We start from the raw sequence: 18,177 nt of genomic DNA, 5'->3' as shown, positions 1-18,177 counted from the left end.
TGGCGGGTTTGAAGCTTCTACTGTTGCTTTCACTGTAAGTCCCCTCTGAGAGCTTGAGCTAAATGGCTGAAATGTAAATGATTTGGCCGTAATGTTGCTGATCCTGCTGCTGCTGCTGCTGCTGCTGCTTCTCTCACTGCGAGCAAAGTGACTCTGAATGAGAAGCATCAGCTAAATGCTCCAAATGGAAATGAGCTTCCTACTGGTTATAATGGTGAGATAAGATTTTTGAGGTTATAATGTGGAATTTAGCTTAAAAGGCTGGAATGTATATTTCTCAACATGCAGGAATTCCTCCTCGTTTATTCATGAGCTCATTCCAACAGGCCTGTTATATTATAAGTGGCTGAATGTGGAGCCCAATGTTGACCAACCAGGACCCTGAACGCCCCACCGGGTGTCAGTTTCCCTCCAGGCCCCGCAGTGTAAAAAAAAAAAACTTTTGGGGGGCCTTGAATCTCGGGTGTCAGTCTGCCTTCTCGGGTTTTTTTTCCAGCCACAGAAGGTGAACTTTCACCCCGACCCTCCAAAAGGACCTTTTTTTTTTTTTTTATTTTCGCTCTGTAGCCGTTGACCATTTTTACCTCCAGCTACTCGCCATCCATACTGCGCATCCCTCCTCGCTGGATGCGCGCGGGGCGGATCGATAGGGCAGCATCTGCTCCGGGAAGCCGGCGGTCCCACACCGCGCACCGCTCCGCTGTTTCCAAACGCCAGAACTGCTCATCTCTGAAAATTAAACTGACAGACAGATATGATTAGTATGCGCTCTGCCTCCCTGCTTCTGTCTGTCCGTGTGTCTCTCCCTCTCTCTCTCTCCCTCTCTCTCTCTCTCTCTCTCTCTCTCTCTCTCTGAGGCGCGCACAAACACGCACAGGCCTGACTATACACACTATATCCATGCTGCTGCTTATATGCACGTACAGGCGCCAGCACACATAAATGGGTACAAATCATGTGAACACGCGTATACAAGCATGCACAAGTGCACACAAGCACAGATCTGCACGCAATACGTGTATAAAATCACACAAATTAGACACCAAATCAAGCATACACATCTACATTTACGCAATATTACATTCAGTGGACACGCACGGCCTGCAGTGTGTCTGCTCGGTGCTGCAGCAGCAGCAGCAGCAGCAGGTCGAGGGTCTTCTGGAGAAAGAAAAAAAAAAAGGGGTCGCATTGATCTTGTTTGAGGGACTTTCCAGACTGAAGTGTTGGCGTTGCGGAGTGAATGCAGAGTGCTGATTAAGAGCTGAGCTAAACACCAGCGTCACTTGACAGCATTTATTCCTGAAAGGTGGGATTTTACATTTGTCTTAAACTAACAAGAGGAGTCTGGAAAAAAATAAATAAAGGCAACATCCCTCTGGAGTATGTGGTGCAAGAAAGAAAAAAAATACAAGATGTGGCCTGTGAGAAGATGGCACGCAGCAGAGTGTAAATGGATAGATTTTTTTTTTCTGGAGTCAATAAGTTAGTGAGGCGATTCTCATAATTGCATATTCACCCTTAATACAGTTTTTAATCATCTCAGGGTTTTCCAATCGAGTCTCCTACTGATATCAGAAATTAGAAGTAAAACTTTACAACTAAAATCATAGAAATAATAAAAAAAAAACCACATAATAATAGTAGAGAAAACCTGAAATGCTGGTGTATTATCTCTATGTTGCAGATGATGCTCACAGTGACAATAGTACTGCCAACAACGACATCACTTGTTACATAAAAAAGAACAAAACGACATTTGCTGCAGCCTGTGAAAATCCATCGATCAGACACAATGAAGGAGCCGAGCGCAGCACAATGACCAGGATGTGCGCATATAATTCATAAATTGTGCATGCAATCAGCTGAAGAAGGCTTAACCTGTGGGGTTATGAGAAAGGGAGCATCTCCACCTCCACACCTCCCCCGCCCCCCCCCTCTCCCCCCTCCCCTCGTCAAACCTCCCCTCCCCTCCCTCCCTCCCCCCCCCCGGAGAGAAAGGGTTAATTGGAGTAGGAATTTCATCGCACATCTGTCAGATTTTTAAGGCCGTGACGCACTGAAAGCAGAGAGTCAATGTGAGCAAAGGGGGAGGAGGAGGAGGAGAAGGAGAAAGAGTTGGTGGTGAGATCGATGAAGTGGCAGGCAGAGGGAAGAGGAGGAGGAGGAGGAAAATCTCACGAGATAATGAAAGAAAAAGAGGAGAGCTGCTAGTGTAGAGCGAAAAAATCGAGGCTAGACCCGGAGAATTTTTGTGGAGTGGAAAACAAAGACTGGGAGAGGAAGAAGAAGAAGAAAAAAAAAGGGGGAACGAAGAGAACGAGAGAGAGATTGGTCTGTAACCGCAGATGGTGTTTGCACTCTGGTTTTGGTGAATGTTGCACCCCGGGGCGCAGCGGACCAATTGTGTGAATCTGCAGGGCTGCTCGGCGACACAATCGGGAGAGATGCACAGGACGGACAACAGCCGCGGACGCGCTCTGAGAAGTGGATAATAAAGGTAGGACATTTAGACCTCCATTAACCGCACATGTCGGTGTGTTTTTTTTTGTCTCGGAATCGCCATCATGTTTTTTTTTTTTTTTTTTTTTTTTTTTGCTGCTTAGTTAACGCATCGTTCAGATTCATTACATGTGGAGTAAATATGCAAACAGCGTCTCGCATGCGCGCTACTTCTGTATTCATAACTTTGCATAAGAAAGGGAAAAAAATCCGAGATGAGATTTGGGTTGAAGTGATTAAAAGATTGGTATCGGTGTTTTTTTTTTATCGGGATGTGTGAGGGGAAGATTACTCAAACGCTTCTGTCGTTGTTATCATTTGCGATGCATTAGTATAAATTAGCGGTTTAAACCGAGGAGACCAACGTTTTGCGATTGTTTGCCTTGTTTGTAACGATGAAAGTTTAAATACAGCGGAGTAACAGCGGCTGTCTTGTCTCACGCAGGCACAAAAGCGAAGGCTTCTTGCCCAGGAACACAGCTGAGCACCAAAGAGACAAGAGAGAGCAGAGTGCTGATGCTCAAGTGAGAATAAAATCACAGTTAAAGCTCCTGATGCGGTTGCAAACTCGTTTTCCTGGAGTTTGAGGGAGTTTGAAGACAGTACTTAACGTTATCAGATAATTAATTAGACACCCCATAAGCCCGGAAATCAATTAATTCACAAATCAATAAATCCATAGTCTGGTGTAACAAGAGACCTTCCAGACTGTTAGCCCGGCTGTTGAACAACAATAACAAGAAGAAGAGCAACAACACGCGCAGGGGTAAGAAATACAGATTTATTTGCTGAAATTGAAGATGGATGGGAGTCTAGGGGAGATGTCCCTCCACAGCCACTCCGAACTGGCTCACGGCCAGGACGGCAGGGCCATGCTGCACTCGCGGGACCTTTCAGCTGCTTTCCCCAGGCCTTCCCTCGGGGGCCCCTCCATGTCTCTGGAGCATGAGCCTCGTCCGCCGGGCTTCGACCACTCCATGTCGGCACTGGGCTACAGCGGTGACTCCCCGTCCAGCGCCGGCAGCACCTACACCACCCTGACGCCCCTGCAGCCCTTTGATGACAAGTTCCACCACCATCACCATCACCACCCCTGCCTGCCTGTCAGCAACGTCATCGGCAGCTTTACCCTCATGCGTGAGGACAGAGGCCTCAGCACCAACTTCTACAACCCCTACAGCAAGGACCTGGCCATGTCCCAAAGCCTGTCGCCCCCCTCCACAGGTTCAGGCCTGGGCTCTACCATGCACGGCTACGGCAGCCTGGGCAACAGCCCCAACGGCAACGCCGGTCAGATGCTCCACGGCGGGTACGACGTCCATGGAGGGAACCTCTTCTGCAGGACATCGGATTTCGCCCGCGAGATGTCCCCACCAGGCCTAGGAGGAGGTGAGGTGTCAGTGGGGCATCAGCTGAACAAAATGGAGGCCCATCAGCACGCCCCGGGCCACCACCCTCACATCTACAGCCAGCACTACCAACCCCACCATCACCCGAGCCAGCAGGCCTCCAAGATGGGCGAGCACCTGCACTCCTCCTCGTCCGCCTCGTCCTCGCCCGGAGAGGGCATGCTGCCGGGCTCGCAGGGCGGCGGAGGCGGCGCCGGGGAGGAGATCAACACCAGGGATGTGGCCCAGAGGATCATCACCGAGCTGAAGAGATACAGCATCCCCCAGGCCATCTTCGCCGAGAGGGTTCTGTGTAGGTCACAGGGCACTCTGTCTGACCTCCTGAGGAACCCCAAGCCCTGGGGCAAGCTCAAGTCTGGCCGCGAGACCTTTAAGAGGATGTCCCGCTGGCTCCAGGAACCCGAGTTTCAAAGAATGGCCTCGCTCCGGCTGGAGGGTAAGAACTGGCTTTGCTCTCTATCTGCCTCACACACACACACACATACTGTATCTACGTACACACTCATGCTCACACAAAAAAAAACCCACAACAACAAACAGACACACTCTCTCTCTCTCTCCTTGTTTTCCCCAAACACCTTCCTTCTCCATGTCTTCCAAAAAAATAAAAATTCTCCTCTCCACTAATCAGTATGCAGCTCAGGTTGAGACATGAGGAAAAGCAAAAGCATCATACTGATGTTTCCCTTCTTCACACCACTGAATGTACCTCTGGTTTGTCTATTGTCTCAACAGCCTGGATAATAAGAACTTAGCAGCACATTGAGGACAGTTTGGGCAAGAAAGGGCCATATGTGCCGTTCCTTTGTTTACTTTGCTCCCAAACAGCTCCTATTGATTTGTACAGTAGCTACAATAAAAAAAGCCACAGACATTTGCCCTCCTCTTAAATGAAGCATGAAGATCAGCGTGAGCAGCGGTTGGGCAATTTAATCGCTTTTGAGCCCACAAAATAATTTGTGCAGATATGCCATTCTGGAGCGATTGATTAATTCGAGCGGTGATTTATATCTGCTCAGCGCGCGCGGCTGAAGTTGAGTTGGCAAAGGTAGCTGATGCAAATTAGACTTGAGCTTCTGCCAGACGTCTTTTATCAACGTCGTCACCGAGGGCAATTACTGCGAGGCTAAATACAAATGTTGTCCCGGCTCAGAGGCAGCACCTTGTAGGTTTGTGTGAGATTCTTCATATGTGGAAGGAGGGAAGGAAAAAAAAAAAAAAGTGGAGGCACGATTAGTCGACTAACTGGAGAGGAAGTGGCAACTGTTTTGCTAATCATCAACATCTACTGGTTTCAGCTTCTCACATGTGAGGATTTGCTGCTTTTTCTCTGCTTTAATACATTTGAGGTTGTGTGTAAGACAAAATAAGCAATTTTAAGACGTCACATTGGAGTCTGGGAAGTTCTGATGAGCATTTTACTTTTTATCTGACTACATTTAATTGCATTAATCATAACAATAATTATATAAAGCCATGATGAAAATAACTACTAGCTGCAGGGCCTGGTTACATATATATATACATATTTCAGGGGGTAAAGATTTTTTTTTTTTTTTGAAATCTGCTGCTTGACATTTAATATTCTTTGGGGATGTGGATTGAAGACACGACAGCACGCTGTACAGTGCCGTGTTACAGTGTTGTCCCTCCACAGGGACCGAGGACCCATCTGATACACGGAGAGCACAGAAAGAGATCCAAGTGAACACAGTAACATGAGACAAGCATAGACGAGTGTATGTGTGTGTGTGTGTGTGTGTGTGTGTGTGTATTTGCAAGTGGTCTGCTCACTGCGGGGGTCTGTGAGCAGTACGTGTGTGTGAGCCTGCCCGGTTGATCACTGCTTTTTCGTTCTCTGTCAGCAGCTCGACTGATTAAGCCCAACAAACACAATAGGGTTCATAGGTAATGATTGTGCACTCTTGCAATCCCTTCACAATTATTGATCTTTGATTGTTTGGCTCTGAGAGCACATGTGTACATCCTCCATTCAGCAAAAAAAAAAAAAAACATTACAGCAATCAAACCTCTTATCTAAAGATGAGTTATCTCTGCGGGGTTTGTTCTGTAATTCGACATCAAATGTTGTGTGATGAATGCTGACGTGTGAATGCTTTGTATGCAAAACGTCTCTTCCTGTCCACACCACAAAAAAAAAAAAAAAAAAAAAATCTAATCTTCCTCAGGATAAAAACAGCCCTTTGTTCCTTTGAGCGGATTGCTAGTCATCAATCATTCTTTCTTTATTTGCAGCATCCTTGTTTCTTCATCTTTTACAAACACAAACATTATTTTAACGAGTCAGGTGCTCCAGAAGTCCGAGCAGCCGATCAATCAGACTCATAAAAAATTAAAGTCCCTACACAGAGAAGTGTGCTAATGTTTGACGATGCTCTCTCTCTCTCTCTCTCTCCCTCTCTCTCTCTCTCTCTCTCTCTGCTCCCACACACTCTGAAATTGCATATTTAGTTCTTGGCAAAGCCACAATTTGGACAGCTCGGCACTTTTCTACATAACCTACTTTCCGAAGGGGGTTGTTGTTTTTTTTCCCCCCTCTGGCCAACCCCCTTTTGTTTAATTACAAGCCTCTATTGATTTCCATGGGAAAGAGCAGCACGCCTTGCCCACACACACCTCGGCCGCATCGGCGAATCGAGACTGGAATTAGAATGCGCGGTGCCCTGTGCTCCCCCAGTCTGAAGATAGCTCAAGTGCTCTCTGCTTCACGCCTCAAGTTTTAAGATGATCCTCCTTAATGCAGCGCTCGCTTAAATACATAGAAGGCCCTTCAGTGTCAGCCAGCAGCGCCGTGTTATTTCCATAACTATGTCTCTGGTATGGAGCACTGCAGAGTCTGTCTGTCTGTGAGGCTACTTGGAACATAGTTTCTGCCATTTTGTCTTTCAAATAATTGTTTTTCTGCAGAGACATTTTGCTAAACACGGAGGAGGTGATCCCTCGGATTTATCCGCAGTATCTTGTTTGTGTGTGTGTGTGTGTGTGTATGCTCTATGGATTACTGCGCTGTATATGAGATGCATCTCCAGCCCAACCTCAGGCTGTGGAGGAGGCAATCAGGATTTAGTCGAGAGAAGAAGGCAGGATAAAGACCACACAGCCATGCTCCGACACTTAAAGTCGGAGGGTGGAGGAGGTGGGTGGGAGGGGGGGGGGGGGATCAGAGACTATAACTTTAAAGATGATGGCCGAAGCCCTTGACTAAAGGTCTAAATGAATAAGAAAGGTCAATGCGGTTTACGTGTCGGCTCCAGCGCCTGCACCACCCCCCACGGTAATGAAAGCCACAAAGCCCGGTCCACCTCTCTCCTCTCGCTGCGTACAGTTCACATTCGGGCTTAGCCAGGCTCAAAGGTCAAAGCCGATTCCATTTGCATATCAGGAATTGTAAACAGGTCGACGTGGCCTTAGCTGCGCCAACACCAAACAAACAGGGGTGTTTTTTTTTTTGTTTTTTTTTTTTTATCTGGCTCTTACAGCTCCCCCCACTCAGGCGCTGAAGGGGTTAACCAGCCTCTGTGGGTCGAGGAGTCTGAGCTGCACAGATTTAATCAATAATTTCTATCAGCCCCTGGCCCAAGAAATCAGCAGGGGGTGGGCTGGGGCTGGAGGGGGGGATAGAGGGAGAGGACAGGGAGGGAGAGGAGGGTGGGGTGGGGGGTGTTCTGACTGGGAGGGGAGGTGGGGGGGTGGGGGGGGTGTAGGTTGAGACGCCGGGGGGTAGGGAAAGGGCTTTCGATCACGTTTCAGCAACACGAGACAGGGGCATACATCATGATTAGGGGCTGTTCCCACGATCATAAGAAGCCTATAGGGGAATATTTATGTCTGCAGGAGTAGCCCCAGTGCCGGGGATTTATAGCATGGTAATTGTGAGCCTTTTACACATGATTACAGCATAAGGAAGCATTTACTTAATGGTCGGCGTTATGATCGTCAGTAAGGGAGAGAGAGAGCCAAGGATGGGATGGAAGCGAAGGAGGAGGAGGAGGAGGAGGAGGAGGAGGAGAGCGTCAGGACACCCCGACTCCTCCAACAAGCCATAAATCCACACTACAAGCAAGCTAGCCAGCACTATCATGTCATTCCTTTCATTACTACATGAGCTGAGAGTGCACCGCTGTATATACCTTCTATATAACTGCAGCCACACCACCCGACCCCCCCACCCACCCAAACCCAGAAATATTGACGATGCGGATGGTATAACACCCGTGAAAAATGTAACATTTGGAGGAAAAAAAAAATATTTCACTTGTAGTGATATTGACATGCTTCTGACATCTCGGCCTGTTCAGGTTTTAATGAGACGTCGCTCGATAACTCTCAGAAATGCAAACGAGCTCTGGATGCCTAAAAGCTAACAGGCCCCTGTAATCTCAAGTTGACAAGAGTGCATCCCCAAGTCAAAACATTTCCTTCAGATAATGATTTTAGAGGAGAACGTAGAGGGAGGGGGGGGAGGAGGAGGAGGGAAGGGGTTGGGGGGGGGGGGGTTCACATTCGCGAGATTTATTCATGTCCAGTTGAGTGCTTAAGTTTCAGAAAGTCAGCTGGATGTCAGAGCAATCAAAGCCCACGCTCTCGCACGCACACACAGCTCCGGACCTTCTGATGCCGCTGCTGCTGCTGCTGCTGCTGTTGTTGTTGTTGTTGTGATGGCACTCGTGTGGAAAAGACGGCAGTAAGGTCACACTTATTTCTCAAGCGCTCGGCTAATGAGAGAAATTTGCCGCTGCGAGTTCTTAGGAGCGAAGAGCCGGTCATACAGTAAACATCAGCAGCAGAACCTCGCTTGTGTGAGATGTTTCTCAATGGGAAGATGTAAGCCAATCAATCGAACGCGTGTCAGCGCGGCTTCACACCGAAAGGCTGCTTCTCTCTCTCTCTCTGTGGTTTTATACAATGTATGTTTGTAAGCTTGTGTGTGTGTGTGTTTGATTGTGTGTTAAGGTTTGAAATATGGGATTTCAAGGTTATACTTAGCTGATATCTCCATCTAATCAAGTCATTTTGTCAATAATAGAGTTACACAAACCTTGTTTTCTTCAAACAGGTGAAGATATCTGCCAGCGCAGCGAGATTATTTCATCCAGTTTCCACTAGAAAATGGCTCGTTTGAAGGGTTTTCATTGATATTTTTCTTGGATTTTAATAATAATCAGCCTGATTCACGATGCAGATGTTAATTTCTGGAATATTCTTAAAGAAGGAAGGTGATTTGTATTAGATCTTGGTGGTAAATCTCTTTACTTTTTGTGAGGCAAAACTCAAATTTAGAAAATATTCTGGTTCATTGAGTCAGAGATATTTTATAACAAGCATCTCAAGATTTGTTTTCATGAGAAAAAATCCCAATGACTCATCTTGTTATTCCTCTAAGTGAGGTTAAAGCCTGTAAAACAGCATTTAAACTACCACGGACATTATAATTCCTTAGTTAACACCTGATAATGACTATATTATTTTAACGAGAACATCAGATCAATTAGCAGAAAAGCAAAAGAAAGAACGAAAAACACCTTAGTTTCCAGTTTCCAGACCTCCAGGCTTGTGTTAAATAAAAAGTCCAGTATCGGCACTAATCCACTGGTCCTCCTCCCTCTAGTGTATGTGTGTGCATGTGTGTGTGCCTTGTTGTGTTGTGTTGTGTGTGCGCACATACACCAGTGCTTACACTTAGAAACGCGATACCATCAGCAAAACAGTCACTCAACTGCACGGCGCTGATTGAAACCTCTTAAAAGTGTGCATTTAGGTAATTGCACGACTCCCCCCAAATATGTTTTAGTCCACTTAAGGCTTCTAAACACCCCGGGCAATGCCGACTCCGCTTGTTTCACTCACCCCTGACGTAACCCGCCTTTAATAGAAAATAAATTAGTTCCCCCTCTAAAGTGATTATTACTCACTCACTGCCGCCACATGTAAATGACTTTTATGAGAAACTAATGATGTCGAAGTGTCCACTAAGGGAAAGAGGGAAGAGAGGAAGTGGAAGGAGATGGACAGAGAAAGAGGGGGGGGGGGGGGGAAAGGGAGGAAGGGAGGGGGGGGGTTTGGCTCGGTACACAAAGGCAGAGGTTGGTGTTGTGTTTCCTGTAAATACAGAATTACAGCGTGTTAGAGGTGAAAGGTTCAGCGGTAGATATGCAGAGGAAATATGCAGCCTGAATTCAAAATGCTCGTCTGATTCTCAAAATGGATCTGAGCTCTCAGCCCACACACATCAGGCTATTTTTCTTCTTCACTGAACAAAACTGGCTTTTTTTCTTTTTTTTTTTTGTATTGTATTTATTTATTCATTTTAAATTTCTGACTTTTCGTGAGGAAATATCGATTATATAATTGGGCGAGCTGCCGCAGCTACAGCGGTGTTTAACCCAGACCCTGAGTTTTTTTTTTTATTTTATTTTATTTTGTGCTCAGTGTAAACTAGACAGACTTTAAAAAGAACAAATTACCAGAAGACTTCATCACCTTTATCACTGCTTAAAAAAAGTTTGAACTCAGCCAACTTTTACACTGAATTAATTCAGCGAGACATAACGACTTTTTAGCATTTTATCCTCTGAAGACAGAAAAAGCAGATACATAAATATATTAATTAAAGTAAACTAACAGTTACAAGATGTTAGAACATCCAACGCATAATTGTTGATTATTCAGTCCCTTCTTACTGAACATGTGAGCGAGTGATTCTTCTTCAGTGTTTCTGGAGTTTGTTATTTTCTCATTTGAATGTAGATTGCAGTTTAAAATGTAAAACAGGCCCGGCGCTGTAATGACTTTAACTAGCAACCGACAAATGAGTTGCAGGAGTATTGTTAAAAAGCAGTAATTACATTGTAGCAAAAAAGAAAAGAAATGCTGACGGTGAAGGATTTTGGCTGAAAAAATTATCTTCATTGTTCTTTTTTGGAAAATTTGATTCTGCAGCTGTTTATGAGTTTGTATGTGATTCATTTTTTGGATGATAGAGCCATCGTCAATACATGACGACGCCCGATTTTGTCTTCCAGGCCAGATGCATGTAAAAAAGTACACAGTTCTCCAAAGGGAGAACGAAGAGTATAATGAAAACCATGAGGATCATTTAAGAGCTTTTGGACTGGATGTAGATATCTGCTTTATCCCAGCAGTCTACAGCAACTCGCTGGCAATAAGATGTGATAGGTTGAACATCTTGATTCCTTTACTGCACAATGAAACAAGTTGCTGATTCATCTCTTTTAACTAATCAAAGTTGCTTAGCTAATCTGTTTTCTTTCAACAAATCCACTTTCTCTCAGTCTAATCCATTTGTCCTAGTTAGCCAGCCAGTCTGTTAGCTAACTTCCCCTTTCCTTTTTTTTTTTTTTAATTTATCTTTTATCCATCTGCCTGCAGCCTGCAAGCGGAAGGAGCAAGAACAGAGCAAACTGGAGCGCAACCAGGGCCCGAAGCGCACCAGGCTGGTGTTCACGGACCTGCAGCGGCGCACGCTCCTGGCCATCTTCAGGGAGAACCATCGCCCGACCAAAGAGCTGCAGATCACCATCTCCCAGCAGCTGGGCCTGGAGCTCTCCACTGTCAGCAACTTCTTCATGAACGCCCGCCGACGCAACCTCAATAAGTGGGCGGACGAGGGTCGTCCCTCCTCCACGGGTTCCTCGGGCTCCAGCGTTTCCTCCTCCGTAGTGTCCTGCAGCACGGCGTGATGACGGACCACCGAGGAGGTGCGGCGGGGAGGGTGCCGAGGGAGCAAGGGGGCACATAGACTGGTCTAGGCAGAGATCAGCCGTAATAAATGTCCTCCTCGTTATCAGAAGGAGCGACGGAGCCAGCTATTATAGATGATTTTATGAAGATGAAGCATTTTCCAAACCAAAGTTGATTGCTCCCTTGAAATGGAAGGGGGGTGATACCCAGAGTGATATGACCGCAGGATGTGAGGTCCTGCTTTGTATAGTCAAGGGTGCGAAGATGATTCGACTCAAAGAAGAGTCACACCCTTACATAGACACCATCTCATTGCATTATTTTGATTATGTAGATTAGAGAGAATGAGGGTATTACAAATCAGGAGGAAGCATATTTTGGTGTACCTTCAAATCTATAGTCATCTCTCCAAACGTGAAGAATCAAGAGGTGCCCGTTTGCTCACATCTGGAGAGCTCCATTGTGTAACTTCTTAATCAAAAAGTGTTCACCATCATCCAAAGACGTTAATCTCCTCCCCCCAATGTTCTTATGGTCCTGTTTTTCCTCAAGAATCAAGGTGAAAGAGGAAGAAAAGGCTTTTTTTTTTTTTTTTTTACTTTCCTTTTTTTTTTTTTTTTGTGAAGAACCTAATTCCTTTTTCTTAGCATGTGTTTCCATGGTGATGGTTCCCAGGATTGTATGGCGGTGTTCTAAGTGCGGAGCCTGGAATTATCAGGAGGGCTCTGTAGCGTCTCTGTGTGACTCCCACTTGTCAATCATTTACCATCAACAGGAGCCTTTCCTGTTTTTTTGGGGGGTTTTTTGCGTTTTTTTTTTTTTTGTGAAGATGGTCCTGCCTTGAATGAATCAGAGTTTTCAAGGGGGGGAAACCGCAGCGCATCTCGCCATACACCAGGATAGAATCAATAAACACAAGTAGGACGTAGAAACAGATTTATTGGTGCAACCGTCTAGCTTTAAGACTCTCTCACTGAGCTTCCAAATGAAAGCTCCACAGCCATTTTTTTGACTCAAATTCAAGCCAAACAAAAAAAAAAAAAAAAAAAAAAAAAATGGAAAAAACAAACTTTGAACACAAAGGCTCCAGAGGGAAGAGGTACACCTGACACAATGTATAGTGACATTGCAGTATTTTTTTCCACTCATTTCCAAAACAACTGTAAACACCTCTGCTCCAATACGAAATCTTTTTTTTACAGATGTCTAGAAAAATGGAGGAATGTGATTCTTTCAACCCTTTTTGTACAGATTTCAAGCACATCGCTCTATTTATAGAAACACGTTGGAAGTGCGGGGCAGTTTGTTTCAGCCCTGCTGACGTACAAGGTCATTTTTTTGGTCCACAAAGGAAAGGCTTTAACATGCCTCCTTATAGCCAATAGTTAAATCGAAGCAAGAACGTTTCAAATGCAATTGCTGATCTGATCAACGTATTTATTACTGCATTTGTGTATTTATTGTTTTCCATTTTTCTTTCCTATCTCTATTTATTTGGTTATTTATTTATGCTATCTATATACTGTAAGTATTTATTTAACAATGCTCTGTATGTCTGTGTGAAACTGAAGACTTTTTCTGATGGGCACTTTTAGCTGTAGAATCCCATCGTAATACCAAAGATTAACATTGCCTCCCTGAATGTACGGCCTGAATCCCTAAAAACCTGTACCCGACCCCGACCCCGGTCCCGACCCGATCCAGCCCAGCCCACCCAGTGATGTTACGTACAGTATCTCTCTCTATCTTTAAGGCCTGGCCTTTGTTTTTGTTTTGATTTTTTTTTTTGTAGAATAACGGGGATTTCTTTACTCTTGCAAATGTCTCTGTGGTCAGCTCTTAACGCCAAGGCCAAAGCTTGTTTGAATGTTGTGATAATATTAATAATTAATAATACTATGAATAATAATAATAATAATACTATGAATAATAATAATGATAATAATAATAATAATAACGTGGCATCCATTAGGTTCACAGGTTGCTTGTAAAGTTGTGTCCAGACCAATGCCATCTGGCGGAGTGTGTAAAGTATCTGCGGACCCACTTAAAGCGCCATCTGAAGGCCCCATTGAGTGCGAGTCCTTCAGGGTCACATGCAAACATGCGTACTGTGTGTCTGCCTGGGGAAATGCATGATTGTGACACCCTCCCTCCCTGTCCTTCTCCCCCCCCCCCCCCCCCCGCCCCAGTGCAGCGCAGACACTCCTGTCTATGTCCAACTCAGTGTGATCTCACCGTCCTCCACATGCCAAGCCCTTCTGCCAGTTGTCTCAGTTCCATGAGGGTTCGTTCCTGGAGTTTAGGGGGTTTCTAAGGTGTGTTCCTCATCTTTTGGGGATCTTGGGGGTTTTTGCTCCCTGGGTTCTGAAGGTTTTAGGATTTGTTGTTGGTTCTTTTAGGGTCTTGGGTTTCTTCACGGCCTTTTGGGGTTCTTGTGGTTTGTTTCTCATCTTCCAGGGATTTGTTGATTCTCTTAGGCTCTCTCTTAGGCTTGTTAGGATTTGTCCCTGGACTTCTAAGGATCTTATGGTTCGTTTCTCTCTTTTTTTTTTTTGGAATTTCAGATTTTGTTTCAAGGTTTCTGGAGCTCATGGGGTTCGTCCCTGGACTTCTAACAGCATTAAGGTTCATTTCTGATCATTTGGGGTTCTTGGATCTTCATTCAAGATCCTCCAGGCTTCTTAGGGTTCCCCCCTGCAACTTGCACAGGCAATATGTTTTGCGCAGTGAATGCTTAAATCAGGACAGAATCACCCAAAATCTGATTTTCTGACCCCTGTGTAAATGCTGCCAAAGAGTGGCGAGGCTAGCTTGACCATTTTCTACCCTCCCTCTCTCTCTCTCTCTCTCTCTCCCTCTTTTTCTCTCTCTTTCTCTGTCTTTAACGTTGGAAGGGGTGGACTGCCGGGGCCCCCTTCACAGCGTGTACTTGAAAGACGGGCGGTCATGAAAGAGGCCATCGACTTTTTCGTGGACTTCAAAGAGGAGACTTTTTTCATCCCGTCTCCTCTCTGGGTATTTGGTCTGGGGTCCGCTCTCGGCCAGACCTGTGGGCTTTAGGGGGCATTCAAAGGGGGCGGGGGGAGATCAGAGAGGAGGCTGAATCATCCAGAATGAGGATAGTGGTAGCGGTGTGTGTGTGTGTGTGTGTGTGTGTGTAGGAGAGGTGGGAGGGGGGTTGTTTGAGGAACAGGAGGTGTTGGAGTAGTGGGGCATGGAGCTGAATTAAACTTTAATGAGTAACAATTGTAAGCATGCTGAGAGCAAAGGGGGGGGCGGTGGTGGGGGTGTGCAGTTGAGTCTGTACAGGGAGGAAAAAAATAAAAAATAAAAAAAGCTCGGAGGCTCCTCTGCTGACCCCTGGTCGCTACTGTCATTGTATCAAAGCTGAGGTGACACCTTTCAGGTTTGTCTTTGTCTCTCTGACCGGGAGCCTAAAATGGAGACAAAGCTTTTTGTATCGAGCCACCTTCTGCTCCGTGTCAAGCAGGGAAGCTCTTCCCTCTCTGTACAGAGCAGAGGCGGGAGGGAGGAGTGAATCCAGTTGGCTGCTGCAGGTGATCCGCATTGCCATTTTAGCCTACGGCACCCCCTAGTGGCTTTTCTAGTAACTTGACCCTGAAACAAGGCCGGCTGCCGAGGCTGTTGCAGAGCAATTCTGAGGGGCGTAAATAATGAAATAGCAGAACTGAAAGCTTCCATATACTTTCAGGGTAAAAAAAAAAAAAAGAAAAAAGACCAAAAAAACCTTTTTTTTTGATAATGTTTAAACCAAAAAAACAACCAAAGATTGATGGGTAACTGCTGAATCATTATGTATCATGGGTAGTTTTAGCAGTTCCCTATCAGAGTTACAGTAGCACTCAGAGGATTCAAAAAAGCACCAATGGGGTTCCGCGTGCTGATTATTTATGTTTTGCATAAAACAGTATTATGTTGAGCTGGAACTGAGAAACTGACATGAGGCAGTGTCTTCAGATGGAAGTCTTTTGACTCTGTAAAACCCCAGTATCCCCCAGTCTGTCTCCACCCTCTCCCCCTGTGTGTACATGAAGACTTTACCCATCTACCTCAACTGTGTGAGATGTTGTGTGGCAAAGATATTCCTTAACCAAAGAATCCATCCTGTCAGGGTGTCTGTCTATCTATCTATCTTGTCTGTCCATCCGTCTCTTCTTCATGCCTTTTACTCCGAACCAAATGTGCTGGAATCAATCCGTAACAGGAGCCGAACGAGGCCCCAGTCCAGCCAAAGCTTAAATCCAGTATGCTAGAGTGTCCCATCGATCCATGTTCTGTATATAAATAAAAATCATTCTCAAGACCAAAAAAGAAGGAGGTGACAATCCAAGCAAGGAGGATCTTGCTGTAATCAACGTTGCCTATTCCTTGTTTTTTCCGAAAAACTAGAATCATGTGACTTACTTTAACAGAAAAGCCCAAAAATCAAGCGCTCATCCCAAAAATAAAAAAAAGGTCAGAGGAGACAGAAGCTATTTTTCCACATTTGTAAGCCACCCCTCCCACCCCTGTTTTTTCCAAAAATGTTTAGTGTAGTTCAAATACTGTTTGATCCCACTGTTGTAAGTAGGAATTAATGAAATCCATACAAAAAGCTTTAAACGGGGAAGAGCTGAGGGAAATATTATATTTGACTGAGTCTGAGTTTCCTCAGCTTGGACTCGACCCACCATGCTTTATCGTGCCATTCTTGTCCATGTGTTAGACTTACTAATGAATGTGGCTAACCAACCAAAGGCTTTAAAAAAAAAAAAAAGATACACAACACTTTAAACGTCAATCATGGTGGGACATTTTGTATCAACAACTAAAGAAAATCCCTTTGAATACCTCATGTGAAAATTGTTTGTTGTGATGTTGCACTAAAAAAATAAAAATGACTCATTTGTAACCCAAACATTGTGCACTGTTGACTTCATTCTGACCTTGGGGGTATAAGTGAGGAGGGGAGGGGGAAGGGGGGGGGCTCTCTGGGTTTTTAAAGGCCAACATTGACATCAGTGTTCTTTGAAAATGCTATTATCCAACATTTGAACTGTACTCTTAAATTGGATTTTATTCATCCAACAAAAATGCAAGAAATCACCCTCATGAACCCTTAAAGTTGGTCTTAAGTAGATTTAGTTGCTTTTTAGCATTATGAATATGCAGTATGTTGTGTATCTGCTTCTTTCAGCTCTTCAGTGTGGCTATACGAACGTATTCAAACCCAGGACATGTTTTTCAAATGCTAATATTCTAGATATGCAACTAACGATTATTTTCATAATCGATTAATATAATGATTATGTTCTTGATTAATCGATTAGTCGTTTGTTCTATAAAATATCCACAACCCAAAGATATTCAGTTTATTATCATAGAACACCAAAGAAACTAGAATATATTCACATTTCAGAAGCCGGAAAGAGAGAATTTTAGCATTTTTTTCTTAAAAAATTACTAAAAATGGTTAATCAACTTTCAAAATAGACAATTACTTGTCTGTCGATTGATTCATTGACTATTTGTTGCAGCTTTACTCTAGACAGTGTTCAGATTTTTATAGAAATGTCCCCAAAAATTCATTCTCAAGTATTTGGTATCTTTGGAAGGTTTCGGATACTACAAATAAAAATTACGTTTAGTGTTTTTAAACACTTAAAATCACATCACTGGTAGAAGTGATGGAGTTTAAGAGATCTGAATGATTCAGTGTTCTCTAGTTTTGTTCTATTCGGGATGAAAAAGCTTGTAAATCTTCATATACAGTAAATTTTTCAATCAAAACCCATGTTACTGACATTTTTTAGCTAACAGCTTTCAAAGTAATTGTTTGATATTTTGGGACTCGTACGCTTATTCGGTTTCTTGCAGAGAATTTGGTCACTACCACCCTTATGAACGCTAAATATGAAGCTACAGCCAGCAGCTCATTTGCTTAGTTTAAGAAATAGTTCTGTAAAACCACAAATTCTTGCTTTTACAGTCTCATTTTTGTACAGATTAAACAAATGAGATAGATAGAGATGCTGCTAGGCCGATTTTGTGCCATTTGGACAAATATAAACTAGTTGTTTGCAGTCTTTATGCTGCTGGCTATAGCTTTATATTTAATGGACAACAACAAGAGTGGTATCAATCTTTTCATCTAACTCTTCACAAGAAACTCTTCTTTTAAACAAACTCTATTGACTTTTTGAAAAAAATTATCCCGTTTGATGTGAGGTTGGTAGAAAAAAACCATACCAAAAGGCTTTTTTTTTTGTTACATAAGACAATGTTACTTGCCTACAGGCAGTTAATATATGGTATGCTTTCACGTCAGCATGTGCACAGGATAGAGATATTTACCAGAGACTCAGGTATTGATTTTGGCGTTCATTGTGTTGTAACATGTAAAGGCTAAATTGACCAACAAGCCAATTTCCCAAAGAGACAATGGAATTCTTTCAGGCAGTTTTTATGGCAGTTGAACCTGCCGACAGACAAACCTGAAGCTGGTGGAGTAAAATCAGATCTTTACCTCCACTGTATCAACGGC

The 18,177-nt window shown here is 44.2% G+C and overlaps 1 protein-coding gene across 1 annotated transcript; it reads left to right on the top strand.

The window, feature by feature from the left end:
• The first annotated feature begins 2,015 nt into the window (after positions 1-2,015).
• On the top strand, positions 2,016-15,416 carry onecutl (one cut domain, family member, like). Its single transcript, XM_067600517.1, has 3 exons — positions 2,016-2,497; positions 2,945-4,344; positions 11,319-15,416. Exons 2-3 carry the CDS (start codon positions 3,300-3,302, stop codon positions 11,627-11,629), a joined length of 1,356 nt encoding a protein of 451 aa, XP_067456618.1. The 5' UTR covers positions 2,016-2,497; positions 2,945-3,299; the 3' UTR covers positions 11,630-15,416.
• Positions 15,417-18,177: the final 2,761 nt, after the last annotated feature.

Source organism: Thunnus thynnus, chromosome 10 (genome assembly GCF_963924715.1).
Source record: "Thunnus thynnus chromosome 10, fThuThy2.1, whole genome shotgun sequence".
Lineage (NCBI taxonomy): Eukaryota > Metazoa > Chordata > Actinopteri > Scombriformes > Scombridae > Thunnus > Thunnus thynnus.
The sequence above is the reverse complement of the archived record's forward strand: the minus strand, read 5'-3'. Positions and strand labels throughout refer to the sequence as shown.